Source organism: Chlamydotis macqueenii, chromosome 5 (genome assembly GCF_036417535.1).
Source record: "Chlamydotis macqueenii isolate bChlMac1 chromosome 5, bChlMac1.mat, whole genome shotgun sequence".
Taxonomy (NCBI): Eukaryota; Metazoa; Chordata; class Aves; order Otidiformes; family Otididae; genus Chlamydotis; species Chlamydotis macqueenii.
This window is the reverse complement of record NC_141560.1, coordinates 37,264,140-37,291,193: the sequence shown is the minus strand read 5'-3', so window position 1 is coordinate 37,291,193 and position 27,054 is coordinate 37,264,140. Positions and strand designations below refer to the sequence as shown.

General features: G+C 40.6%; 1 protein-coding gene across 1 annotated transcript in view; it reads left to right on the top strand.

Moving 5' to 3' along the window:
• PLEKHH1 (pleckstrin homology, MyTH4 and FERM domain containing H1) overlaps window positions 1-27,054 on the top strand; it is a 46,219-nt gene that overhangs the window by 3,543 nt on the left and 15,622 nt on the right. The window contains exons 2-16 of the mRNA XM_086749539.1: window positions 2,229-2,291; window positions 5,505-5,654; window positions 9,233-9,316; window positions 10,909-10,990; window positions 13,791-14,797; window positions 17,146-17,224; window positions 17,852-17,940; window positions 18,474-18,624; window positions 19,658-19,797; window positions 20,568-20,678; window positions 22,177-22,263; window positions 23,271-23,432; window positions 24,681-24,761; window positions 25,761-25,940; window positions 26,071-26,179. Of these exons, the coding sequence (XP_086605665.1) occupies window positions 2,229-2,291; window positions 5,505-5,654; window positions 9,233-9,316; window positions 10,909-10,990; window positions 13,791-14,797; window positions 17,146-17,224; window positions 17,852-17,940; window positions 18,474-18,624; window positions 19,658-19,797; window positions 20,568-20,678; window positions 22,177-22,263; window positions 23,271-23,432; window positions 24,681-24,761; window positions 25,761-25,940; window positions 26,071-26,179 (2,575 nt within the window). The remainder of the gene's footprint in view (window positions 1-2,228; window positions 2,292-5,504; window positions 5,655-9,232; window positions 9,317-10,908; window positions 10,991-13,790; window positions 14,798-17,145; window positions 17,225-17,851; window positions 17,941-18,473; window positions 18,625-19,657; window positions 19,798-20,567; window positions 20,679-22,176; window positions 22,264-23,270; window positions 23,433-24,680; window positions 24,762-25,760; window positions 25,941-26,070; window positions 26,180-27,054) is intronic.

Below are 27,054 nucleotides of genomic sequence, written 5' to 3'. Positions count from 1 at the left end.
CAGAGATGGGTGAAGTAATCATTTTGTGTACATAAGAAACACAGCAGTTATTTAACAGTTCATAGTAGGACAACTCAACAATGTAGTACAGAAAGTTAAGAAAAGTACAAGTTCATTTAAGGCTACGGAGGGAATTAGGGTGACAAAAGTAGTTGATTTGACTGGAACTTAGCCAGGTCACCCTGCTTGCACAAGAAGTTTCATAACTCTTTAGTGATCAGGAATGGTCCCAGCATACATTCTCTGTCCTGATCAGGATCCAAGACTGCTAGCAATGCAAAGCAGTTGTCATGAGGCTGGGACAAGAAGGAGTTTTTCAGTTGGAACAGTGTTGTCATCTTAAAATAACTTGTCTTTCATGGAGATCATCCACCTTGTGGAGGACTGAATTTTTAGTATGAGGACAGCCTTTGGGAAAAGGCCCAAAAATTCACCTGAAGTCTGTGCTGTGAATGTAGACCCTGTCAAATCATCAAAAAACAGTAGAGGCTGTTGGCTCTGAAGTTACTATCATAAACAGTCTTTGTTTCACAAGGGGTATTAAGTCTCCAGTTAGCATCTGTCTTTCACCAATATCTCTTGCTTCTACTTGTGGGTGGTGATGACTATCTGGAGACTAATAGATAAATGCATGAGTAGATAGATCACTGCTCCTAATGGACACAGGTTCATGTCATAACCTGGACCACTGCTGTTGGTGTTAGATTGCCTTGAGCTCAGTCTCTACCAAGACTCTCAGAGCCTGGGTCTTCAGTCAGAGCAGCTTTGACCATCTGTGTAATCTTCTGTGGCATCTCTCTATTCCTTTGCCAAAAAGGTGTCCTTGATTTGGGTATTAAGCTCCATAGACTGTGATGTCCTTGATTGCTCCACTAAAAAAGCAAACCTGAGAGGCGTCATGCTAAATGTGGCACTTTCTGATCTTCATGGTTTGAATTTGTTATGGCATGGCTTTTTTAGTTATATGACTGTTGAGGTGTCTACAAATATGTGCCTTTCTGATATGTCTGTCAAGAGGTGTCAGTCTGCTTTTATGATCAATGTGTATGTATGGAAAGGAGAGTTGTCTTGTTGCTATCAGAAGGAAGGGAAATGGAAACATAGGAATTCAGTCAACTCCATTCTGGGTGATCAACCCAAGAGGAATAAGTCCCATTTTCAGAAGTATTGGTTTAGTCCTCATAGTGACCAACCTGAATACTTGGCTTCAGTGCTTTATCAAGAATCATAAAATGCGGTGGAGAGAAAAGGAGCTCAGTTCCCCTTATAGTTTGTTTTCTGCTTGAAGCGTGATTCTTTTAATCTTCTGAAGCTGTTTCTATGTTATTCCTTCATTAGTAAAACACAAGTAAATGCTGGAAACTCTGAAGCATTCCTCAAATTTTGCAGCTTCGTGGATGAAACTTAGTCTCACTGACTTCACTGGGCTTAAATCTGAGACTCGTTGAAGAAGGGCAGGTGGTGGAAGATGACTTTGCAAGCACTGAATGAGATTCTTAATAGCTGTTTTAAAAAACCCCAAACACTGGGCTCTAGTGGTAAGGTGTTAGAAGAACCCCAGCTACAGCTGCATTTCACTGAAAATGAAGTGATTTATATACATTTAGAATAAAATTCTATTCAGTGTCCTTTGACTTCAATAGCAGCAATGCTCAGATAAAGAATCACAGAATTATCAGTTTGCAAAGCTCTTTAAAATGAAAAGATGCATAGGAAAATTAAGATAATTGTTAATCTTGTCAGTTATGACAAGTGATGCTTTTGAAGCCAAAGCAAAGGTGATTGGTTATAATGTGGCATTGTAGAGAACCTGCTGTGAGCTTTCCAAGATGCATTCATTTTTATTTACTATTGTGAATGAATCCTAGCTGAAATAAAACCAGGAAAGAAAGGCACGCCGTAGACAGGCCTCTTGCAGGGACAGCCCATGGTGTGTAAATTGTAGAGATGGGGTCAAGACTTTGGGACTATTCCCTTGACCCGTGTAATGAATGATGAAGCTCACTAATGAGAAAACAGTTCCGGTAAATTCAAGTAGGGCAGAAGATTGGAAAAGGTCAAAGGTTTTTTTTTCCTGGTCAAAGCTGCCCAGTTAACCCAAAAGATGCCAAAGATCTGTAGACCTGCACAAGAAATGGAAGATTTCTGAGTAAAACAGGTGCATTTCCAGGTGATGTTAATTTCTTTTCTTTCTTTCCCCCCTCTCTCCTCCTCTTCTGGCTCTGAAGATGCAGGAATTGGAACAGAGAGTGATAGAAGCAGAGCAAAGAGCTGAGGATGCAGAGAAACAGGTAAGAGATTATCTTATGGTTGCTCTGGTACAAGCCCAGCAGTAACTTTAAATTCCCTCCAGTCTAGCCTACAGACAGTACTCTGCAGTGCTGTGCTTTGCTAGGGAAACATTGATTTACAGTGGTGAACAGATTTTCTGGTCTACTTCCTTGTCTTTGAGCCTGAGCTATGAACCAGCATCTAAATAGGTTCAGCCCTAAGTGAAAAGCAGCACCTTATATCTGCCTCTCAGCTTCACAGCTTTTACCGCGTCGTCCATAATAGGCATACTTGGTTATGGAAAAAGAAGGGTATGTTGTACCTCAGGATTAAAGTGCAGAGATAGAGCTGCCTGGCAGGTTCTCAGAAAACAAATACTTAAAAGTGTTGGTAAGGACTTGTCTACAAGTAGAGAAGGTTCTGCAAAAGAAGTAAAGGTGTGTCTGCAAAACCAATCAGTTGGTTTGGACTTTCTTTTTAGTAATTATTGTTCTGGCTCTGAAGCTGATGGAGAAAAGCAGTAAGAGTTGGATTCATTGCATATTACTGTAACCATCTAAAAATTGGGCATTGTGCTGGTTTTGTTTGGCGGGGGGGGGAGGGTGGGGTGGGGGGCTACAGTGTCAGCTTCTGCAGGAAGCTACTAGAAGTTTCCCCTTTGTCTAGTGGACTCGGCAGAGTTTAGGGCAGACCTGCCGCTCACCGGGGCCAAGTCAACTGGTGAATGTTGACACACCTCTGTGATAATGTATTTAAGAGGGGAAAAATTAAAAAAAAAATAAAGTGAAGAAGCAGAGGCAGGGAGCAGAGAGAGGGAGGTGCAAGCTTTGTGGGCCTTGTGACCCTCACACTCTAGTGTCCTGCCGGGTGGCTGTCTGGGCCTGACTCTGTCCAGCCCATCTGCAAGAAGTGAAGAGAGAAGATGTGAAGAGAACCTGAGAGGCATCAGCCTGAGCCTGATTGTGAAGAATTTCTTGTGAGAGGAACAGCTGCAGACACCAAGGTCAGTAAAGAAGGAGAGGGAGGAGTAAAGCCACTCCTGACAAGGTTCCCCTGCTGCCTGTGGAAAGAAGACCATGGTGAAGCAGGCTCCTGCTCCATGGAGGCCCACAGAAGGGGGCTGTAAGCAGTGGGAAACATGTTGCCTAGGAATCAAGAACCTGAAGTACCTGGTAAGGCATTCAATCTGCAGAACGTACTATTCAAATCGACTTCGGTATTGACATCAAGACTCTTTTCTGACTTGCTTAAATATGGGAAAGGTGCTATGTCTAGTCACTATGCTGCTGGTCTCTATGCTAGATCAGCAACTGCCAGCCCGGAATGGGAGTTTTCTTGAGTGGTATCAGTAAGCCCACACCCAACCAAGGCAGTCAAAGGTAGCATTGTCACTAGCAGGAAATTTAGTTATTGCCACAGGCCAGTGAAAGAGGTTTCATACTAGCAGACACCTCAATGACAGAAGTAGAGTGTCCATCGTATGGTAAGATATAAGCAAGGGAGCAGATGGAAAGCAAGTGAAATCCAGGTCAGAGAATGGGCAAGAAAGGGAGAACTTGGCTGGGAAGGTGTAGGAGAAACGAGGATTGCCTTCGCTCACCTGTCACCAGTAGAAATGAAGGTTGCCTTCACTAATCTGCCACCGGCAGTTCTGCAGCCATGTGTTGGCCAGGTCCTAAAGACTAGCAACCCTCAAAGTTGGCCTTTCCAGCAGCCTTATTCACATCCAGAGATAAGCATTCCTAAAGAAATACTTCATTGCTGCTTGACAGCCTGAAGAAGTGACATCGCAGGAGCAGGACCATTCCCTTCCACTAACAAGTATATTCACCATGAATGAGAAGCAGCTGATGAATGAGAGTGCTCCACATCAAGTCCAAAATCCCTTGTTATCTTTCTCTCCAGGAGTCTAGGGGGTTGGATTTGTTAATTCAATGGGCTCCCTGTAGCTGCCAACCTCAATTAAGGAAATCACATGTTTGTAGTCCCTCTCTGAGCCTCTAGTATGGAGTCAGCATTTGGGCATCAGACAGAAAGGAGGAGCCATTTCTTTTTACTATAATCGCCCTAAACTCTAATGAAAACACATCCGACTCAGCAGGCTTAGTTTTCTGGCTCGGATGTTGGGCGCCTACCTTTCTGATGCAGTATGAGGAAGAGGCAGTTTGCTTCTCTGCCTAATGCAGGCAGACAGGAGGACAAAACACAGCTTCTGCAAGTATGAAGTGTAGGCTGCTCAACAGAGCATGAGTAACTAACTCTTTTGCACAGACTCTGTGAAATGCTTGGATCATTGCCTGCATTCTACCTTCCTGGTTCCAAACTCATGCCAAATTAGTGCTATCTGGAGTTGGTTTCTTTGCAGGTTTAGTCTCTCTGGTATGTGTTCGAACGAGGTATTTTCCCATCATCGAATGCTGTAGTTAGTAGATTTGAGTTAGGTTGATGGAATTCCATTCACCTTTAGAAATGAAGTCTTATAATCCATTGCAATAGGATCAGGTAACGATGAAACAGACCAGCATATTGAGAGACATAGGTTTTGAAGAAAGCAAAGAGGTTTTAAGAATTTGCTGAAAACCTGAAAGGCTTCAGCAGCAGCTAGATTTTAGTGCACTGAAACTTTGTCTGTAGTGAAGGAGCATTACACTGTGCTTCTCCTGCTAAGATGAACAAATGTTGGCACTGGCAGGAGCTCAAAGATAGTCAAGACTCCTCAGCAGGTCTGGAGAAAACACTTGTCGGAAAGCCAGAAGGTGCTAAAACGTTGTCTAAGCTGGGGATAGGAGGAGGAAGGAACTCTGTAGTAAATTTCCCTATAGAAAGCTTGATCTGAAGCAAAGCAAATGTCCAGGGTTTTGTGGTATATACCTTGGTAGCGAATGGGATAAAAAGCTGACCGTGGTATTGCAAAGGAAGAAAATGTGGTGTACCTTGCTATGGTGCTTCTGTGGTCTCTTTGATTAATAGTCTGCAAATATTTCCCAATCCACAGTGTGGTTCAGTTTGCATCTGTTACTGCTTCGGCATTGCAAATGAGCGGACAGTGTTCTTTTCACAAGTGTGGGTATAAACTCAGTGTGATCTGAAGGGTTTTTTTTTCCCCCCTTCTTTTCCTGACTTCCAAAATGGGAAACCCACAAATATTCTCAATTAGGGTCTTACCACTAAGCAAGCAGCTCCTTCATTTGCATTGTTTTGTTTTTTTTATCTCTTTTTGGTTGTCACCACAGGTCAGAGTTATGGAAGAGAAGATAAAACTAGCCAATATGAAGACCAGTGAATCGGACAGCACTCTGCATAGGAAATACCAGGAGCTGATGGGCGCAGTGCAAGGAAAGGAAGATCTAATCCACAAATTGGAGGCGCAGCTAGCCAAACAGGTAAAGGTATTTTCTACAGGGAGACTTGTGGCTTTCATGAGTTGAAGTAACTCGATAGTGTATGTTTCAAAGGTATGGATTATGTCTCCATTATGTATTAGCCGCTCAGTTGCCTTCAGATCTGCTGTAAAATGGTCCCATGCTCAGTGCAAGATCCTCTTCTTCCTTTCTCTTTTCAGATAAAAACATCCATTCAGCTTCAGTGGCCCTTATCTCTTAGTTATAGGAGACTGATCAATGTCCTTAAAGGATTTTCTTATGTTACTGTTGAGCCAGTGTTGAGACCCTAAATTGTAATGCTGGAGCCTGGTTACAGTATTTCTCTGGCTTCCTAGCAGATAGATTGCTCTGCAAAATCATTATGAAGCCCATCTCTGACTTGGCATGTGCTGCTTCCCAGTCTTCAGCAATCCTTTAGCATAGTTCATTTCTTCTCAGATGTCCTCATTATAAAAGAACAGCTATTTCCCAGTATGAATAGTTCTTAGTCTCTTCCATTATCAGTTGGTGGAAGGAAGGAACTACATCTACAGCAGGGCTTGTATTTCAGCTTTGGTAAAGGCCTTGCCCGGTGGGCTTTATAACATGAGGAATGACGTATTCTTACATGTTGTTAAATAAATTACTTTTAAATGGAAATAGCTTATTAGAATTTTACACAAAAATAATACTTTGCCGTTTGAGTTACATTTTACATTTAACTAATTGTTACCTATTTTAAGGGCAAAATAGATTGGTAAGCTATCAGAACTTACTCAGGCCAAGTGTAGTGTGGAGGTCAGACATCAGGTCTTCGTAGTACTCTGGGTTTCAGGTTACGTCCCCAGGCCTGCTTGCTCAGGCAGAATGTAGATGAAGTTTCTGCACTTTGGAGGAGAAAGAAGGTGTTTGGAAGGAGCTACAATAGCCGTCAAGGTCTGGAAGCAGCTCTCGTAATCAAAGATGGAAGAAATGCTGATTTACCCGAAAATGCAACGTGTGATTTTATTAAAATGGACAAATACAAGTGGGAAAAATGTTCTGTTAGTAGAAATCTTTTTATTCTGGCAACAAGAGGCAGAATTAGGTTCTAGACTTGAAAGCTAAAGCTTGACAATTTCAGATAAGAAACACTATCATGGTCACCAATTTAGTTTCAGAATGAGATGGGATGGTGGCAGCGGTGGAAGGTCCCTAAGGGTCCCTGTAAGGCATCCTGTTTGTTTTCACTGGGATGGGGAGAGCTTCAGAGTGTTAATAAAAAAACACAGAGGTCATGTCTGGACCACACAATAGCATGGGACACAAGGAATATCTAACTGCTTCTGCATCTTAAAGCAAAATAACTGCATCTACAGGTGCTCTGCCTGAGTGAATTCATTCTGCTTAGAGGCAGAGCTTGCTAAGCTCTGTGACAATGCTATCGTCATGTCACTATTCTACTTTAAGACTCTAAATAAAATCTTAGCATTGCACTTTACCACGTAGCATAGCCATATTCTGAATATTTTACCCTTTGGTCCCTGATCTGAGACAAGTCTAGGTCATTAGAGGTTCAAAGGCATTACCCACATGGTGATGGATATTTAGAGGACTATGGTAGATCCTCTGTATGTGCCAGATCATTTCAGACTGGTAGGTACGTCTAGTATTCTGACTCCAGCAAAGGCTGGTACCTGATGATTAGGAGCATATACAGCCATATTTAAGGAGGAAAAAAAAAATCCTCCTCTTGAACCATCAGCTTTGGTGACTTTTGTTTCATTATGCTTAACTACAAATGTTACTGCTACCCGTAATGTTGCTGAGGTATATTTTAAAGTCAGCAAACATATTTGATTAAGAGCTTTTAAATGTGCAGTTGTGATGGTGAATAGCATGTGGGTGATTAAAAGTGGTGTGAAGATGTGGGGAATTTCCTGCAGTCTACTGTGTATTTGTATGGTATTCATTAAGTGAATTTACGCTCTTCAGTGTGAAAAACTTTAAAAGGGAGGGGAGAAGCACTGATATTTTTATTACCATAATTACTGGTATTTGTTCACATAAAAAAAAAAAATCTAGGAGGGGAAACCACCACCTGCTACCAGAAGGAATTACCTTTTAATAAAGGTCCATTTACTGAAAGAAACCAGGGATGAATATGCCTTATAGAGTATATTCCACTTCCCTTTCTCCCTTGCTCCTGGAACTGATTTCTCCTTGTAGTTGTTCAAATCATTATGTACACAGGAGACCTTTCAGTGACATTGCTTCTTATGAAGCCACACGGGAGATGAACAGAAGGCTTCAGGTGATTGTAGTGTCAATCCAGCATCTTTCAAAGGAAATTCCCAGAAAAGGAAAAAAAGTGCAGCTGAGAAAACACAGCTGCAAAAATTATGTTGTAGCAATATTGTCCAAACAAATACTTGGGGAAAAATGCTCATTGTGCAAATCAATAGTATTTCCATAACACCTTTGTATGTACTAGAACCTGTTTTAATAGATATGTAAACATACAACCACTTATACCATCTCAAAACCTTCTAGTGGGTCTTAGTGTTTCAAGGTCAAGTTTTGGAGCTTTTTTCATCCTGGGTGTGCTGTCTTTTTTTATTATTATTATTTACTTTCTCAGTGAGAATATTGTGTGTGTATTAAATGAATCGTTGGTATTACTTTCCATCTCATGCACCTTTAGAGTCTGTACTCTACACCTGTGCTTGCAGCAATGGAATCGCTTTTTCTTGAAATTATTGCAGTGTTTTATAAATCACTTACAGGCACTGCTTAGTTCTTATTAACTTCAGACAACAATGTGTCTGTAGCCTGGGGGAACAGGGGGAACACTACAGGTGCTCAACAGCAAACAGCAACATTGCAAAATCATCTAAACCAGAAAAAGTTGTAGACTGTACTCAAAAGAAATTGTGGTAGGTGGGCAATCACTATCTGAGCTGGATTTTGCTATTCATAGAATCACAGAGTAATTTGAGTTGGAAGGGACCTTTAAAGGTCATTAGTCCAAACCCACTGCAAGGAGCAGGGACATCTCCAATCAGATCAGGTTGCTCAGAGCCCCATCCAACCTGGCCTTGAATGTTTCCAGGGATGGGGCATCCACCACCTCTCTAGGCAGCCTGTTCCAGTGCTTCACCACCCTCATTGTAAAAAAATGCTTCCTTATATCTCGTCTAAATCAACCCTCTTTTAGTTTAAAACCATTACCCCTCGTCCTATAACAACAGGCCCTGCTAAAAAGTTTCTCCCCATCTTTCTTATAGGCCCCTTTTAAGTATCGAAAGGCTGCGATAAGGTCTCCCTGGAACCTTCTCTTCTCCAGGCTGAACAGCCCCAACTCTCTCAGCCTGTCTTCGTTCCACAAAAAACTCTTGAAACAACCCTCTGACTTAACTCGAGGAACCATGTAAGATAACTTCGAGCTTGATTTTTCAGAGACCAGCTGAATAGTAATATCCAAATAGCAGTCTTAAATCTTAATATCTGGAATGAGAGCGTCAATGTTTAAGACACTCCTGATGCAGTAACTTACTAAGAACAGTTAGTTGCATTCTCCTAATGCATCTAATATTTCTTTTTTTTTTTTTTTGGCACAGAAAGAGTTGAGGACTGAGGAAGCCAAAATTGTTCAAGAGAAAGCTGCCAAGATCAAAGAGTGGGTAACATTTAAGCTGAGAGAGGTGAGTCTTTAGCTTGCTGCTGGGTTTTAAGGCCTATGAGTAGGTGCAGTGGCTGCATTGCCAGTGGGCTGTTATGTGGGACAATAGTTTGGGGACCGTCAGTATGCCACAGAGGCTTTCTGCTTGTTTGGCCCTACACACACTCAGCTGCAGAGCCAGGGTTGTCCATCTTACTGAGGGCTATTTACTGCTTTAGGCAAACTATAAATGACTGAAGTCACTGATGCTCAAAAGCAGTCTCTGAAGATTTAGTAGTCACAAGTGGGTTTCACCTAGCTTTCCTCTGCCTCTCCTTTTTTTTTTTTTTCTCTGGGTGCAGTTTCTGTCTCTTTCTGACAAAGCAGCTGTGACACAAAGATAAGTCTTTTGCTCTTCCTTAATTTGCCATCTCTGACTAATGCTGTTTTCCTGCTGCCCAGCATTTTCTCATGTCTAACCTCGACCTCTTATCCATCCTGTGGACTTATGCGTCCATCTGCAGCTAATTCAATACCCTCTAGGAAAACAGATAGCAATGGGTCAGCACCCAGTTTTAAAGATGCAGTAACATTTTACAACCAGGAGTGGGGCTATCTGGTCTTTCCCTTTTGTTCTAAGTAAAAGCTATAGATTTCCCAGTTTATGCCAGAAAGGGAATTTGTTGGAGTTGGAAGAAGCAGTCTCTGGGCATGAACTGTGTTATGATATGACTCTGTAATCTCATTAGATTGCCTAGATAATTAATTGAGCTGCTGTGCTGCTTCTCTTTCATTTTCCTATATGAAATGAAACTTAAGGTGTATCTACATTGCTGACTGGTGCAGCACAAAGGAGAAAGTACAGGGGTTGACTTAGTGTGTTTAGGACCATACATTCACATTGTGTCTTTACTGGCAATGAAGTTCATGCCGGATGCTGATTCTAGGTGCATACCATGCACAAATGGGTCACTGCCAGCTGAAGGACTTCACATCTGTGTTGCAAATGTGTTGCTCTAGACAGCATCATGGGTGCAATTTCAACTTTGATTCCATCCAGAGGGAAGCCTCTTTGGGTGCATCACTGCTGTGTTTAAGAATGTAGGCTGAGTGACTTCAAGCAAAGATGTAAGGCAAATTTGCAAAGAATCAATTGTGAACTGATTGTAAATGTAAATGCAAATGTACCTTTAGTGGTTTTTTTTTGTTTTTGTTTTTTGTTTGGTTGGGTTTTTTTTGCTTTCATCCTCTGGATCTGGGGGATCTCCTTTTACCACATACAGGGTGAGGGGCAAAAATGCTTCTCCTGGGAAATAGCTTTTTGATTGTCTCTTTCATGACAGCTATTTCTGGAACAGGAGTAAATAAACAGTAGCAGGGAAGGAAATTAAAAGACCTATTTGAGAAGTGTGAATAGTATATAGAGGCTATTTGTGAAAGCACAGCAAAGTGGTTAAGTGGGTTGTCCAGTGGAGCTGCTGAGTAGAAGCATGTCAAGGTGACTGGTAGACTCACTCATCCTTTTTTCCTTTTCCTGTTAAGACACCTGAATATAGTAAAGACAAAGACATGTTCTGTATAAAAGCACACAGAGTTTTTAATTATTTTTCAATTTTTATTATTGTTGTTTCGTAGCTTGAGCTAGAAAATTACCACCTGAGAAACTGTAATCAGAGGCTGATGGAGCAAATTGAAGCCCTTCAGGATACGTTGCAAGGTAATTGTGTTCACTGGCATTGTAGCCTAGTAACCACTACGAAAGTGGAACTCAGCGGTCCTGGGTTGTGTTCTTAGGTTTGTCAGAAATAAGCACTTGTGACAGTCAGGAAGCAGGAGAATTGATCTGTTCTCAGTGGATCCATTTTTAAGACATGATTAACATTACTTACCCACCTTAAAATCTCTTAATTGGTTTCCCACCAGTGATTGAACACAGACTCTCCTTTTTTTTTTTTTTTTTCTGGTTTCCTTTTGCCATCAAAATAAGCCACTGAGCTCCTAAATTAGAATAATTTATTGAAATACATAGCAAAACTCCCCATTCACTTCAGTGGTGCAGGGTAGAAGTACCTGAGGTATTTCACTTTACCTTCACATGTGAATTATCCTCATCTTCACAGAAGCGCTGCTGGCATGTGAGCTGAGTAACTAGGGACTGAATGGGCTGGGGCAGCAGCTGTCTGGTCTGCCCTTAGAAGCTGGGTTCCTCTGTGCTATCAGATTGGGTTGGAGAAAGCTACTTATGGTGCTTGTGCTTTTGTGGTTCTTGTTTGGTAGATAGATGGAGAACTTTTGTCTCTAGGGCTTGAAATCAGCACTTTTCATTGCAACATATTTTTAAGAGGAAATTATCTTTTAACCATTTTCTTCCTTTTTTTTTTTTTTTTTGTTTTTTTGTTAATGAACTCGGTTTGGTCACAGTAAGATGAGCTAGTTTCCAGAACTTCACTGGGCATGCAGGCAGGGGGCATTTTTTTTCCTGCAAAAGTGTTTCTGGCATTCCTGTCACTCCACAGCAAGGGAATAGGGCAAAATTCCTTCTAAATCCCACCACATTTCTAGCTAAATGCTTTATGACTGGGTTTTCTCATCCCCTCTGGCTCTGGCTGTTTACAAAAAGAGAATGGCTGGTAAGCTGCGTTAATAATCTGGTATTAAGTGTTCCCTGTATCTCAACTCTCTGGCCAGTAAACAGCTCTGCCCTCTCCTCTTATCCGCCACTGGTCTCACTGTGCCAGACTGAATTCAGAGGCCTCTTCAGGGAGACAAATCTCTTCTTGCTTGCCATGCTAATAGTAACAGCTTCCTCTGTTTAATCTCCTGTCACATCTAGGAAGCTGCAAAAATACCAACAATATTTAAAATGAATGGCATCTTTTCAGTCTATGCTATAATTTACCTCAGGGGCAGAGAAAAATGTGTGCCAGGATCTGTGTGTGCCAGCATTATGTGTTAGGAATAGCTTTGTTAGCTTTCAGTTCCTTGTGACTCAAGTGGCAAGGTCAAGCTCTCATGGTTGTCTTTTTCTCAGCTGTGTTTCCAAGAGTGAGTTTTGTCCTTTCCACCATCAACAGTGATTTATTCTACTGTTTGCCCTTCCCTCTGTTACTTTGTGTCTTCAGCTTGTTTCTACTTGTAAATCTCATTAGTGGTTAAGCAGTGCCTGTGGAGTTTGATGTTCAGGCAGCATTTTCAGTGATAGTTTTGCAGTCACATTCACGCATATTTATGCAATTTCCAAAGCATCTTATGGCCTTGTTCTTTTCAGTCAAGCAATACATAAATGCCAAGGTCAATCAAAATCATAAAGCGAAGTAACATCCTCTGTCACTCCAAGTTTTATCCACACTTTCCCATACCCTAAGCTGCTATTCAGCAGAACCTGTAGAACTGAGAGTCTTCAGATCTAGTAGTTGCGAAAAGGAAGAAAGTAGAAGAATTATGAAGTATAGGTACTAAATAAACAAAGAACAATGGAAGCTATCTAGGATCTGTCTTTTATGTCATCTTCTAATGTAGCAAGTGAAGGGGCAGAGAAAAGTTAAACAAAAAAAAAAAAGAAGTTTTTACAGCAAAAACATATAAGTAATTTATAAAACTTGTTGACAAAAAGCACTGTTGGGTCATATAGCACAAAAGGATAGCAAAAAGCTCTAGGGCAATTCCTGAAAAGAGAGTGGCCTCGCTGATTGGTGTGATGGTTAAGGAGGTCTCCATACATACGCTAGAAGCCTTATGTAACCCCTTGGAATGTGAGGAACCATACCAGCTTATTTGATGGCTTAAATCACTGTAGGTCCATTGAAGTCAAAAGCCACGCTAAGCAGTGTTCTGGCCACTTAGATGGTTTTTGACAAAGTATTGTATGGACAGGTGCACTTCATTCTTGTGACTGTTTTAAGAGAAGAGACATAATTGTGGATAGGTAAGAGTAAAAACTGCTATATTGAGTTAGACTGAAACCTTGCCTAGGTTGGTATCCTGTCTCCCGGTTGCCTGTGGGTATTTCAGGAAAGAATGTAGAAAATATTGCAAGTAAAGCTGTCCTTCTTTCCATATACCCTTCCAGCTTCTTCTGTCAGTGTTTTAGGAAGTTCCTAGGCCGGAACTTCTATCTAAACTGTTATTTGTACCACTGATAATTTACTTTTTCTGGCCTATCTTTTGGGCACTGCAGCATTCTATTTTCTTTTTTGTCAGAAAAAAAAACCAACCAAACCTTCCTTCTGTAAATACCAAACGCACTGCCTGATAATTTCATTGAGCACCTCAATTCCACTTTTGTAAGAAACAGTGATTAATCATTTCCTGTTCATCTCTTCTGTACTAGTCCCATTTATGAATATATAGCAGTTCTGTTACAGCTGTGCCCAGCCGTCTCCTTTCTATTCTGTATAGTCCTAAGCAGGCCAGCATGCTATTGAAATACAATTCACATGAACAACTTACCCTAGCAAGTAATGTTTTAGACAGTAAAGCATTTGAATGCTCTAACCATATGTTCTGCTCTGTTGTAGATATGACCAGCATTCCTCATTTTGAATCTCTTTGGAGCTGTAATTCTCTGAAGTCCAGAGCATCACAGGCCTCTCTTGCTGAGAAGATAGACCAGAAATCTGTGCTCCTTGCACCTCGTTTCAGACAGATGTGTCAGACAGGACCTACCAATCATGTCCTCTCTACAGCAAACATCCTTGCCAATGACACCTTTACTGAGGACGGAGAGGATAAATCTCTGCTTTCGCAGAGCACACTGAAGCTCATGTCTGACCCATCAAGCTGGAATCTCTCCACAGAGAAAGATGTATTCCCAGCTGTAAGTCCTGAACACAGGTTAGGGAGCTCTGATCCCACATCACTGGACCCTCCAGCTGAGGCCACAAGAATCCTTGAGGCTTTGACTTTCCAGTCGTCTTTGGAAGGAAACTGTAGCGCTGTGAGCACCTTGCAACAAGTGGCTTTGGACGGCACCCACTTCTCTGATGATCCAAGTGCCAGTTTCTGCTCCCGCCAGGTGGACTCCTCTTCCTCAGGAAAAATAATGAGCATGCTTGAAGGCCGTCTCCAAACTCCTAAGCCACCTGAGGTTGTGTCAACATCAGCTGTTACAGCACATTCCTTCTGTCCAGGGAGGGAATGCAGCCTTGGCAGTAGTATGACTTTTCCAAAAGTACGAACTCCTAATACACCAAGAGACAGTATCCAACTAGCCAAGAGACATTACAGCCAACCACAGCCAGGGGCTAATTCTTTCCATCATGTAATGAGCATAGAGGCTAGCACCTTCCAGCCCATAACAGACTCTCCAATCTGCCATGGGCAAGTAAAGGAGACAGACATTGATGATGATGGGGTACTAGAGAAGATGGAGACAGAACGTGGCCTGGTGAGGGAAGAAGCTGGAGTGTGTGGGGAAATCAACCACTTATCTGCAGGGCAAAGAGAAGCTGTGAGTTCTGAGGCTGGTGTACTTGATCCAGGAGGTAAACCTCCCACACCACCGCTGCACAGATTCCCATCATGGGTAAGAGGACAACAGTCTGAGAAGTGCTGCTTATCTTTGAGTAGTGACCAATAGTTAGGCTACAAAAGCTCTTGGTCTCAAGCAGTTGTTTCCTGTGGATATCAGTCACATTTCTGAACCACCTGATCTGACAGTTCCAGATCACGGGCCATGCTGGTTCCACCGACAACTTTCTTCTTTTCTAAGGAAAAAAGAAATCTATGGAAGAAAAGAGTACTCAAGAAACATAGGAATAAAAATGGAAGTCAAAAGATGCTGCGTTGTGGTTTATCCTTGTGGGTCATCAAGATTTAATCCTTAGTTCTGTTGGCATGTGTTTAAGATACAAAAGTGAGTCATAAATGCAAGAAAATGGACCAGACTAGGCAGTTTCAGAGTCAGAAAAAACTGTGAATACTAGAATAGATACATGACTTAGATCTCAGCATTCGTATATCATGGTGTACATCTGCTGCCAGGAAAATTTTGTGAAAACCATTAGTAAAGTGAATATGTATTTCCTACTGCTTACTTCATGAGAGAGAGAAGTTTGTTATTATCACTTTCAGTTACTTGTTAGTTCATATGGTGAGATTGTTTGCCAGTATGTCAATCTAACTGATAAACTTGGTGGAAATCAATGTAGTATCAAAAGAGATAATTCAATTATTTTCAATTTGCTTTTTTAAAGGCATAGGTAAACAAGGGCTTTATTTAAAGGTGCAAAGTCAAGCACTTGTTCTTAATCATCATGTTTTATAATTTTTTTTTCTGTGAAAACTTAACATTGTTTGTGATCTTTGGCTGTATCCTTTATGATACCAATTTAAACCCCAGTATAAAAAGACAGCTGTTTTTTTCCAAAGGAATCTCTTTTCACTCAGTCCATAATATGGAACTCTGCTGGGGATGAAGCTGGATAGCATAGTAAAAGAAACAGCAGTTTTCAAGATGTCTGTTTTATTTGCTGCAGAAGGCAGAAGGGTGTCATGAACAGTGTACTCACTTGAAAGAAGGGAAATGTATCTCAGAGATTGGCTACTATTCCTTTCTCTGATCTAGAGTTGCCATGTAAGTTTCTTCTAGTCCCTTAAGCTAAATTTTTCACAGGTGATCATCAGCTCCACATGCAGCTTCTGAATGTTTCACTTGAGTTTGGCAAGTAAATTTGATTAGAGAGGGACTGAGCACTTCTCTGCTGCAACTGTATTCAGTTATTTTTCATTACAAACAATGCTATATGATGCTAAATTCTCAACAAGTCAGGTCCTGGACATCTTGAAATGGGTACTCCAAACACATTGGATACTTCAGAGAACCTATATCTGAGTTTCTCTTCAGGGAAATAGTGATAGGTCATCAAGGTCCCTCTTAGGGTTTTTGTAAAATTTTTAAATTAATGTTTGTGAAGCATTGCAGTATTACAGTCAGGAACATCACATGGAAAAATCAATTATCTTGTCTTGAGACCAGAGCCAAGTAGGTGTATCCAAGTAGGGCAAATTTAAGTATGTTAAACACTAAAGCATAAATAGAATATGTAAATAGCAGCTTAATCAGTAAGAAATGTCCGTTATGTGCCGTGAGTAGGAAGCATCTAGGGAAAAAAAAATGCACATAATACTTCATTAGAGATGAAATCGCAATGCATATACGTACAGAAAATACTGATTCTGTCATTTCATTTTTTTACTGTAGTTCACTTTGCAGTCTTAGGTGTTTTCATGTATATATATTGTGTGTTACCTGATAGTGATTGGTTGTATGCTTTAAGGAGCAGCGAGAGATTCCTAGCTTTGATTTTTATTTGTTTTAGACTGGTTAATGCCTTAGTTATAATATTGCATTTAGTTACAGATTTGGGTTCCCCCCTTGGAATTTTTATCAATTTGTGAAGCACTCCGATATCCTTTGAACTGAAAGTCCATATGTTGTTATAACTGAGACATAGGCTTACCGAGATCATTCCAGGCATTTCTTTCATTCCCTTTTCAGAGAATGGGAATCCTTTGCAGGTGGTGACTCAATAAATTGATTCCTTTTAATGCATTGTTCATAATGTGGAAAAACAATTTTTTTTGCAAGCTGTGAAACAGTAGTTTGTTGACAATTTCATGTAGATGTTCCAGTTTGTGGATATCATCTCTGTAGCATTTATAAGCCAAGTCTATTGTGATTCAGGGAATCGTACACACATGCATGTTTCTACTAATGGTCGTTGACACAACATCTGGTTGAATAGAGCAATCTTAGAGGGCCTCTCCTTCTTGCCCAAAGGTGTGATTGTGTTGTGATGCTGTGACATGAGCATTCCTTTTTGCAGAAATCATGTTGTTGTCTGACTCTTCCTGTTTTGACTATTGTTGCAGGAGGGTCGAATCTATGCTGTGGCCAAGTCTGGCATGAGGTTGTCTGAAGTGGCTATGGTGAATGATACTTCCAGCTGCTGTAAGTTCTAGACAAGATCCATCATTAGAGGGACTTTACAGTGACAGTGTGGGACCTGAGCTTCTGGTTGTTCACACATCATTTCCTTCCCTGTTTTCAAAGTAAACTTGATTTCACAGATGGCCACAATAAAGAAAGGAAGGGAGGAGGATATATCTGATCTCAGGGATGGTTGGTGCTGGGCTGTTTGAGCCCCTGCATTCAGTGGTATCTTCAAGAACTCCAATATCTCCTTCATCACTCTTGCTGAAACTGTTCTGCCTCTGCATATCTGTGGCCCGCTTTTAGTCTTGTGATTCACCGTCACCTTCCTCTGTTATGGCTTTTACCCGTTTGGACATGGTGCACCAGATTGCCATTGTACCATGGGGAGCACAGAGTGGGTAAGATGTCTTGCAGGATAAATGTAAGGAGGGTTGCAAATGTCTCTGGGAGTTGTGTGTAGTTAATAACACATCCCCTGGCCTTTCTGAGGCCACACTGTCCAGGATGGCAGTCCTCCATTGTGTGATGCTCCAAGAGGCTACATAAGTTCTTACATACATACATGTACCTCTCCGTTAAAACCTCCTCCTTTTCACCAGTTTGTATTATTTGCTCTCTTGCTCGCTCTCTGAATTTTCCCAGTTTCGAATTTCTCGCGTTCAACTTCTGGGCCATTTACCTGTCTCATCTACAGAAATGTCACTGTGCCAGTCTACACGACGCTGAAGGGGGTAAGGAGTTACCTCACTTTTCCTGTTATGAAAAGCATGGCCAAAAGCTGCTAGTAATTTGAGAGAGAATGAGGTGAAGCTGTGCAGTAAAGGAAAGAATATTAGAGAATTCCAGGAAGTACTGGACACCAAAAGAATGCAGAAGGAGTAGCAGACAAGGAATGTATTTAGGAATACAGAACAAGTTTCGCTCCAGGAAGCTACAGTGTTTACTATGAGGCTGTAGAAACCTTGAGGTGAAAGTGGGTGTAGCCTAGAGAATGAAATGGAAGAGGGCTCTTGAGAGCTTATGGGGAAACACAGAGCTTGTGGAACAGTAGGAGGGTGTAACCAGAAGAAACTCAAACAGATCAGACTAGAGAGTCCAGCTTGCAAGTTTTCAGACTACAAATGGAGGAAATGAGGAGCCCTGGGACTGCAGTGGGGAGGGCAGTGTGAAAGTGAAGGGCCTGCATTGATTGAGGCTTATTGAGCAGGGATTGTCCTGGGGAAACTCTTCCCTCACACACTAACCATACAGATCTGTTTTCCAGAAAGCCACACAGATCAGCAACGTCCCTTTCTTAGATGAGTCTTCAGGCTCTGATGATGATTGTGGCTCCCATGCCAGCTTCAGGACTTCTACTGCTGGATCCGAGAACAGGAAAACTAGCATGCCAGGCAGCCCTCGTGCAGTGAAGAGAGGTAAAATGGGAGTATTGCTACTGAGCAACATGAACTCTGTCCTCACAGATGAGGCAAGATGTCCTGAGCAGCAGCATCAGTGAAAGGCAAATGCTCAGCCTTGGTGGCGCTAATAAGGAATTCTCCCAGAATGTGTGCAGATGTCAACAGGTACTCAATAGAAACCTGTCCTCTTAGATGAGTTTTTACTGCTCGGAGATTTCCATCCAGGCAATTGTTAAGCTAGGATTCTGGAAAAGATTGATCTCTGAAATTCATCACATATCCAGTGAAGCCATACGTACCTTTTTTTGTGACTTCTCCTTGTAAGCAAGCTAGTATTGACACATTAAAGAAAATGTTTGGTTTTTTTTTTTTTCTCTGTCACTGGCTGATCATTTCTTGACCAGGAAGCAAATCTTTCCTATCTTTGAGAGGCATCAGGTAATTTGGGTCCTGGGTAAGACAATTTTTATTGATTGCTGCGAAGGTTAAACTGGATCCTTGAGTGGAATTTTCATTACAATTGGTAGTCAATGGCATAGAATCCCATTTCATGTAGTCTTAACTTCTCTTGTGATGCATTGGCTGGTGTGTCTGTGCATTGCTATGGAGCAATGGTGGAAGATTCACAGAAAGCAAAGCCCCATTGCTGGTGAGGGAGCCTGTTCTTTAGTTTGAATGAGAGGAGCTTGAGGCTTTATAATGGATGTTTCCAAGCTGAAAACAGCATGTCTGTGCTTTAGATAACAAGTATGTTGATTTTTAAAATGTTTTTTTTTAATATTTTTTAAATCTCTGCTTATTCATCAACAAATTTATTTCACTGTCAGTATCCAAAACTCACTCTTACTAGTTGTCTTCCTAGGGAAAAAAAAAAAGTTCTCAGAAGTTTTGTTAGTAGGGTTTGAGTTTCCAAAGTCTGATTTGATTTTTTTCTTCTTAAACAAAAAAAAAAGCCTTAATGGTGAACTCAAACTTTTTAAGAGTGTGCAGTATTCATTGCGTGCTTCTGTCTAGCCATGATTCTCATTCTTTCCTTTATTTTGAACAGGTGTATCTATGTCCTCACTGAGCTCCGAGAGTGACTATGCCATCCCGCCTGATGCCTGCTCCTTGGATGGTGACTATTCAGAGCCAGAACATAAGCTACAGCGAACATCTTCCTATTCCACTGATGGTGGAATCTGCGCTGTAAGTCTTGCTATCTCACAGTTGTGAAGGGGTGCAAACGCAGCTTTAGCCTTGAGAAAAAGCGTAACTACAATATATTGAGTTATCCCCTGCAATGGTGCTCTAACAGACTGGGCTGTTGGTCTAGCTGGTTTGTGTCAAAAGAACTATCTGATGCTTCAGAAGAAGGTGCAATTTTGTTACATGGTTAGATAAAAGTACAAGCATCAAGGGCTGTATTGTTTCCTGATGATCTGTACTGCTTTCCTGTAGTTGTATTCTACTTTAATGATAGCCTTACACTTTTTGTGATGAAACAAGTTTGGAAATTCAGAGGAAGGAAGGAAAAAAAAATAGAATATTTTGGCCTCAAAAAAACCCTCAAACACGGGCAGCATTAAATTCTGTACTCTTTAATGTAAGAGATCAAGCAGACAAGGAACAGGAATCTAATCATGGCTTAGAGCCAGCCTTCACTTTTGTTTGGAAAATCACTGCTATGGTAGGAAGACAGATAAGTTTTCAGTGCGTCAAACAATCAGCAAAATGGTCTTCAGATGCCTTCTGTACTAAAACAAGGCAATGTGGTATTTGCAGCTACACAGATAATCTTGGACTCTCCAGCCTGAGCAGAGAGCACTGACCTTGGATGGCTGCTACTCCCATCAGGCAGAGTAAAGCAGAAAATTAGGGAGATGCAGCAGATGTCTCATCTTGATTTCAGCACTCTTTCATTTGTATTTTGAGAGGTGCAAGATAACTTCCTCTCTTCTTTGCTCTTTGCTCTCCAGGAACCTATGGAGAAATCTGGTTACTTGCTGAAAATGGGCAGCCAGGTGAAGATGTGGAAGAGACGATGGTTTGTTCTAAGAAACAGACAAATCATGTACTACAAGTCTCCGGTGAGTCACTGGGATACATTTATTCCTTTGTGGGAGGCACAGGGGAAGGCTGCCTGCAGAATCGGTTCTAGGTTGATACCACTAGCAAAGCGGGCAGCTGTGTCCTGCCAAAGAGCTTTATGTCAGACCCACAGGTTCAACTGTGGGTCTCTGCTTAGGCAGGGAAACTCCTTGTGGTGGCAGTTTCCAGAAGATGAAAAGTTGTTCACAAGGAGAGAAGCTTGACACCTACTGGTTAATTTCATACATATGATGAAAAGCAGAAGGCATACCATGGCCCAGCTTTCGTCAGATTTAAGATTAAAATAAAGGAAAAATAAATTACAATACTAGGAGGGCACAGATACGTACTTATCAGTCAGTGTATTGGGCTCTGAGGAAAACTACAACTTTTTGGGGGAAGAAAGCTGGATTCTTTCATTTTTCACCCTCCCGCATGAACATGGAAGTCTTAGAGAACTAGGGTAAAGTTGAAAATAACCTTTAATGCAAAATGCTGTCTTATAATCATCAACAAAACAGTATTGAGAGAGCATGTTTGTGTGTTGAAACCTTTTCAAATATTTTTTTATAACTCACAACTGTTTCAAATGAAGTTACATTAAAATTCTAGCAGTATGCACTCAATATGTGTATATGTAATAAAATAGATTTATTGTTTGCTTACATTATTCTGCTGTAATTAGCTACCTTACAGAGAATTATATTTGGGGATATTCACCTTCCACACTTTTTTCTCCTGAACACAGCAATTTCCTCCACACCTGCATAATTACACAGTATTTCTGTTTATATACGCATCTTTGCTTACAAGTCAGGAATATTGAGAAGACTTGTTTTCAACTTTATTTTTTCAGTTGTCATATTCTGACAAGGGAGAAATATACCTTAGGGCATGATGCATTTTTATTTCTGATACTAGGTTTGTCCTTCAGAATTTACAAGTAAATTATACATATATATCTTATATATACATATATATATAAATCATTTCATAAATATGCAGAGTTTAGACTGCTGATTGGATGGGACTTCTGGAAGACCCTAGTTCAAGGGTCTTGAAGAGGGACACATTGAAGAGGGACTATCACCAGCTGTAGATCAAACCACCAATAGCCTTGTCTAGCTGAATCTTGATAACTTCCAAAGGTGGAAATTCAGCCACTGTCTGGCTGTTTGGTGTTGTATTGCCTTCCCAGTGAGAAAGGATTTGTTTTGTTTTGTTTTTTTTTTCCTAATATCCAATTTGAATTTCATAAGACAGTATTTGGGGCCATTCCCCTTGTTACATTGTCTGCCACTACTGAGGAAACTTTTGCTATATCATTGCAATGGGATCATATTGTCTCATATTCAACCTGGCAACTTTCATCTGTCCTTTCCAGCTCATGAATGCAGACTCCAACTTGCACATGCCTATTACGCTATATTTAAGTACTCTTAAGACCCATCTGAGTGTTTTTCCTACTGAAAAAGTTGTTTGCTTTTCTTTCCTTAGAGTGACGTTATCCGCAAACCACAAGGGCAGATGGAGCTGAATTCCTCGTGCCAAATTGTCAGAGGTGAAGGGTCCCAAACATTCCAGGTAAGCGTTGCTTTTTCATCCTGCAGATAACCACATGCTCAGTGGCTGGATGAGCACTTATTTCAGGCTGAATGGTGCTGTATGTCTCAATTGATATGAGCTAACTTTTTCTGGCCCCTGTGTTTCATGGCATAAGCCAGACAGTTTGTTTAATAAATAATGGGGAAAGAGATAAATTGTAACCCAAATACAGCTTTTTGAAATTGAAATAAATTCTCCTTTATTTTTGTTTTGTTTTACACCATAGCACCTTCCTTTTCTTCAGTTAGGACTGCGAGCTTGAAATCTGTGAGGAAAAGTGATTCTTATAACAATTAAAACTGGATAGTACGTAGGATCTCCTCTTTCTGAAAGACTCCTCTCACAAGATCTCTAGCTTGACTTGACATGTCTGGAGGATCTGAAGAAACATCTGAAGTGTTGGATTTCTATTAGAATTCAACTTCCAAAATATTAGAAGTTAGCCCATCACTGAGTTCACTTTTAAGTAATTAAGTTAGAGAATTGCATTATAAAGGCAGCATTAAAGTTTCTCTCATACTCAGACTGAAATGCACATGGCCTGACCTGTGAGTTACCTTCTGCCCTTATGGAACTGAAGTTGCTAAGGCTTAATACTATTAAATTTATAGCATCTTTCCTCTCAAAGTCACATGCTATTGAAGGTAGAATGTAACACAAAGTGAAGGCAGCAAAAAAACGCATTTATGTAGTCACCTTTAAAATGAAAAATTAGCAGCAGCACTGAGAAACAAGAAAGGATGAGAGAGGAGACAAAGCCACTATATCCAATGAAACAGCAAGAGAGCTCATGATAATTTTATCCATCTGAGTTTCAGTTTTATCACCTGGACTTTGAGGGTTAGCACCTTTTTCTTACCCCCAAAATATTCCCCTTGAACCACAGGGGGGAAAAAAAAAATCTGTATGGGATAATGAAACTCAGCAGCTGAAGAAAAGATTTGCAGATGTGCAGATGTATACTTCCTCACTCCTTTTCCTTCTAGCTCATGACAGAAAAGAGAACCTACTTCCTGACAGCAGACTCACCAAACATCCTGGAAGAATGGATTCATGTCCTACAGAGTATCCTGAGAGTGCAAGTGACCAGTCCCATTGGTGTTCCTCGTAGTGATGCTAAACCTACTGTGAAAGGTTGGCTTACCAAGGTAAAATACAATTTCTCACTTTGTTTGGTTTAGTTCAGTATTGACAGTGTACCAGCTGCTTGGTTTGCACAGTAAATGTCAGAAAGAAATTAGTATTTTAATACTCCCTAAAAGAGTGGGGAAAGAAAGAAAAGTGGCAGTAGATTTCTATATTTCAGAGAGGGGAACATTTGTATAAAAGATAAGGAGTAGGACAAAAAAGGCTACTGAGAGATACTAACTTTGTCAAATAGTAAGTAATAACAAATATCTAGCTTATGTATGCTTTTCTTCAACAGAATTCTCAGCATGTCATGGTAAAAAAAAAAACAAACAACTGGAACGACTGTTAAGTGTCACATTTAATTGTTCTTAACTTGGTGATGTAGGAGAGTTTCAAAGAAATGACTTGTATGGTTCTAGGTTAGCATTTATTTCCATCGTAACAGACTGCATGTGCATTAGTAGAAAGTGCAATGGCTGAAAATTCTTATGCTTTGTAGCATTTCCATACATTACTTTTGCATAGCAAGTTACTGTGAATTTTTTAATATAATTCTGGTCAGCATCTGAAGATGGCTAAAACCAGCCTGCATCTGAAGCTTGTTCATCTGCAATAGGAAACAGCTCTTTAAACCATATGTTGACTGATCTTTTCCTGCTGAGATGAAATTACTTGTTTTTATAAGCTTAAAAAGGTTATTCTTAATGCTGCATTTCAGGATACAGAAATGACAGGTTGTTATGAATGAGTAAAATACTTCGTAAAATCTTAGACCCATTTCCATAAGCACCTCTGTGCTATCTATGTAGGTGGGATGTACTTACCAGCTTTTGGAAATGGTGCCCTGTATGTTTTGAGAGATCATAGAATCAGAATAGTTAGGGTTGGAAGGGACCTTTAAAGATCATCTAGTCCAACCCCCTTGCAAGGAACAGGGACATCTTCAATTAGAATTAGTTAAGTTTTGGAAGAATTAAGAGGAAAGGAGAGAATAATAGCAGATGTGTTGTCATTCCTAATACGAATGTGACTTGTTTTCAACATCCTTACAATGCTGATAAGCATACTCACATCCATGAGTTGTTCACTGGACAACTTTATATTTTATTTTTTAGAAACAAATTTTAGCATAGAACATCTTAGCATAGAACAAGCAATATATGCAAGGTTTTAAGGAAGAGTTAAATTGAAAGTTGAAATCCTAGATAATTGTTCCAGCAACACTGCTGATTTTAAAAACGTGTATTTCTTTGTTCTCCTTACAGGTCAAGCATGGTCACTCTAAGCTGGTCTGGTGTGCACTAATTGGAAAAACTTTCTACTACTATCGAAATCATGAAGATAAGGTAGTTCCTTTTCCCTTTTTGTTCCTGAACCCTCCTTTCCCATTTCTCATGAAGCTTTCTTTCCTTTTACTGCTTCTGTATCTGTCTCATGCTTCAAGCTCTTCCTTGGTTGTACTTCTGACGGCATCTGTTCCACAAAGAGAACCAGTATTTTCCCTGATATTCTTTTTTTTCTTCTTTTTTTTAAAGCTAAATTGACAGAAGACTTATGCGAGTGACTGCTGTTTCTCAGATCACTGTTAGATCTTGTTTCTCACTTTCTCCATTTGGTCTCGTGAAGTCTTTAGAGCAGATTTCTATACAGCAGCTGATACATTCTGCATACTGTTGTGAAAATAAGTAGCAACAACAATATAGGAAGAGGGAGGTCATTTAATCAGCATAATGTGCTTCCATTTCTGGACAAAGGTCCATTTCTTTGTCTTGGTGATGTCAAAACTCACATTTTAGAATATCAAGGAATACTGTGACTCATACTTGGGACTGATCTCCAGAGTTAGCAGAGCAGATATCCTGTGTTTGTCTGAATCTACCTATTTATGTACTTTTAAAAGTACTTACTTTCCAGTAGCAAGCAGAAAGTCTGACCTGGATCAGAAAACAGTGGCTCGAGATACTGAGCAACTGACCATCAGAAAACACATCCTGCCTTGCAGAACCAATGATGTAAACACAACTGACAAGTGTAATGTGAAGAAAACAGAACCCTGTGGGAAAGACCATCTTTTTATTTACATATTCTCATTCTGACCTGTAGATATTCTCCCAAGAAAAATAATAAAAGTAGTAACACAATTTGTAAGTACTTTATTTGATGAAAGAGAAGAGATTATACAGAAATGCAGGATTATATAATTATGTTAGTTAAACACTGAATTATAGTTTATTCCTTAGACTTTACAGAACTGCTAACATTTTGACCTGGTTTTCTTTCCCAATGTTCCCTCTCCATAGTGGGAGATTAGCTATGCTTATCTAATTTGCTTACCCTCCTGATAGTGTCCCCTAGGGCATCTGCCTATGCGTGAGTCCAAAGTGGAAGAAGTAGACCGTTCCTGTGACTCTGATGAAGATTATGAAGCCACTGGTGGAGGACTTTTTTCACCCCACTGTACACTGGTGATTCACCCACAAGACCAGAGTCCCACATACTTACTCATTCGCACCAAACAGGAGAAGGTATAAAAAGGCAATCTTTTTGGAGAACAAGTCTTTTCAGTATCAGTGAACAAATGGGGCATACAAACAAGAACCTGCTTGTAGAAAACAAGGTCAGAATTGACCATACTGTTCTCATCCTTGTGCCTAGAATACCTGGCTGTACCATCTGACCGTAGCGGCTGGTAGCAGTAATGCCACAGTGGGCACATCATATGAACAACTCATTGGAAAACTGTTGGACGCAGAGGGAGACCCTGGTAAGTTGAAACCACAAACACTTTGCCATGGTAGCAGAGCATAAGGAAGGGTCATTTCAAGTCCCAGTTTTAATGCAGCCAAAGGTGAGGGAAGGAGATTCTCAGTAGAACAGCATCTGATATAGTGTCCTTCTCCCCTAGTTCCACAGTAACATCTCTAGAGAGGCTACAGGCATTGTAGTGAAACTAGACAAGTCCATCACATTGTCACATCATTTATCAAAGCATCTGAAACGTCTGTAACATTAATCCAAATGAAAATAAAGAACTGGAGCTTTAATTTTTCCTGTTATTGTTGGTCCTGATTTTCCTTTCCTAGGAGTCTTGTCCATACAAACGCATGCTCTCTCCTCTAAGTACACTCACATGCACTTTCCTTCACATCTGTTTCTCTGTCTGCATGTATAAACCCTCGCACGCACATCCATGCTCATCTGCTCCTCCTCATCTTTGAACTTGCTTGTTCATGTATGTTTATGCACCATGTTATCAAATGTGTATTAACATATGCATTCCTACTCATTACTCTTTTCCTGCACACTCACATATTCCTAGACTTATATGTGAACCTTGTTTACTGTTGAATAGTGACTTGCACTAACAAAGACCCCCATTGCAGGCGGCTGCCCTGGCAGAGTTTGTGTCTCTTGTTTGAACATGCAGCTGAGCAGTTTCTCAGCAGAATGTAGCTGGTGAGAAGCTCTGACATAGCAGGATTGAGGATGGCAATACTTCTCTTTCAGGGCTAATACTGCTGGTAACTCCTTGTTCACGGCAGGCTTTGCTGAAATCAATGAAGTGGCACCAAAAATAAATGTGGCCTAGTGCAGTGCTGCTTCCTCAGGTGCTTTGCCATTTTAGCAAAGCTCCTTTTC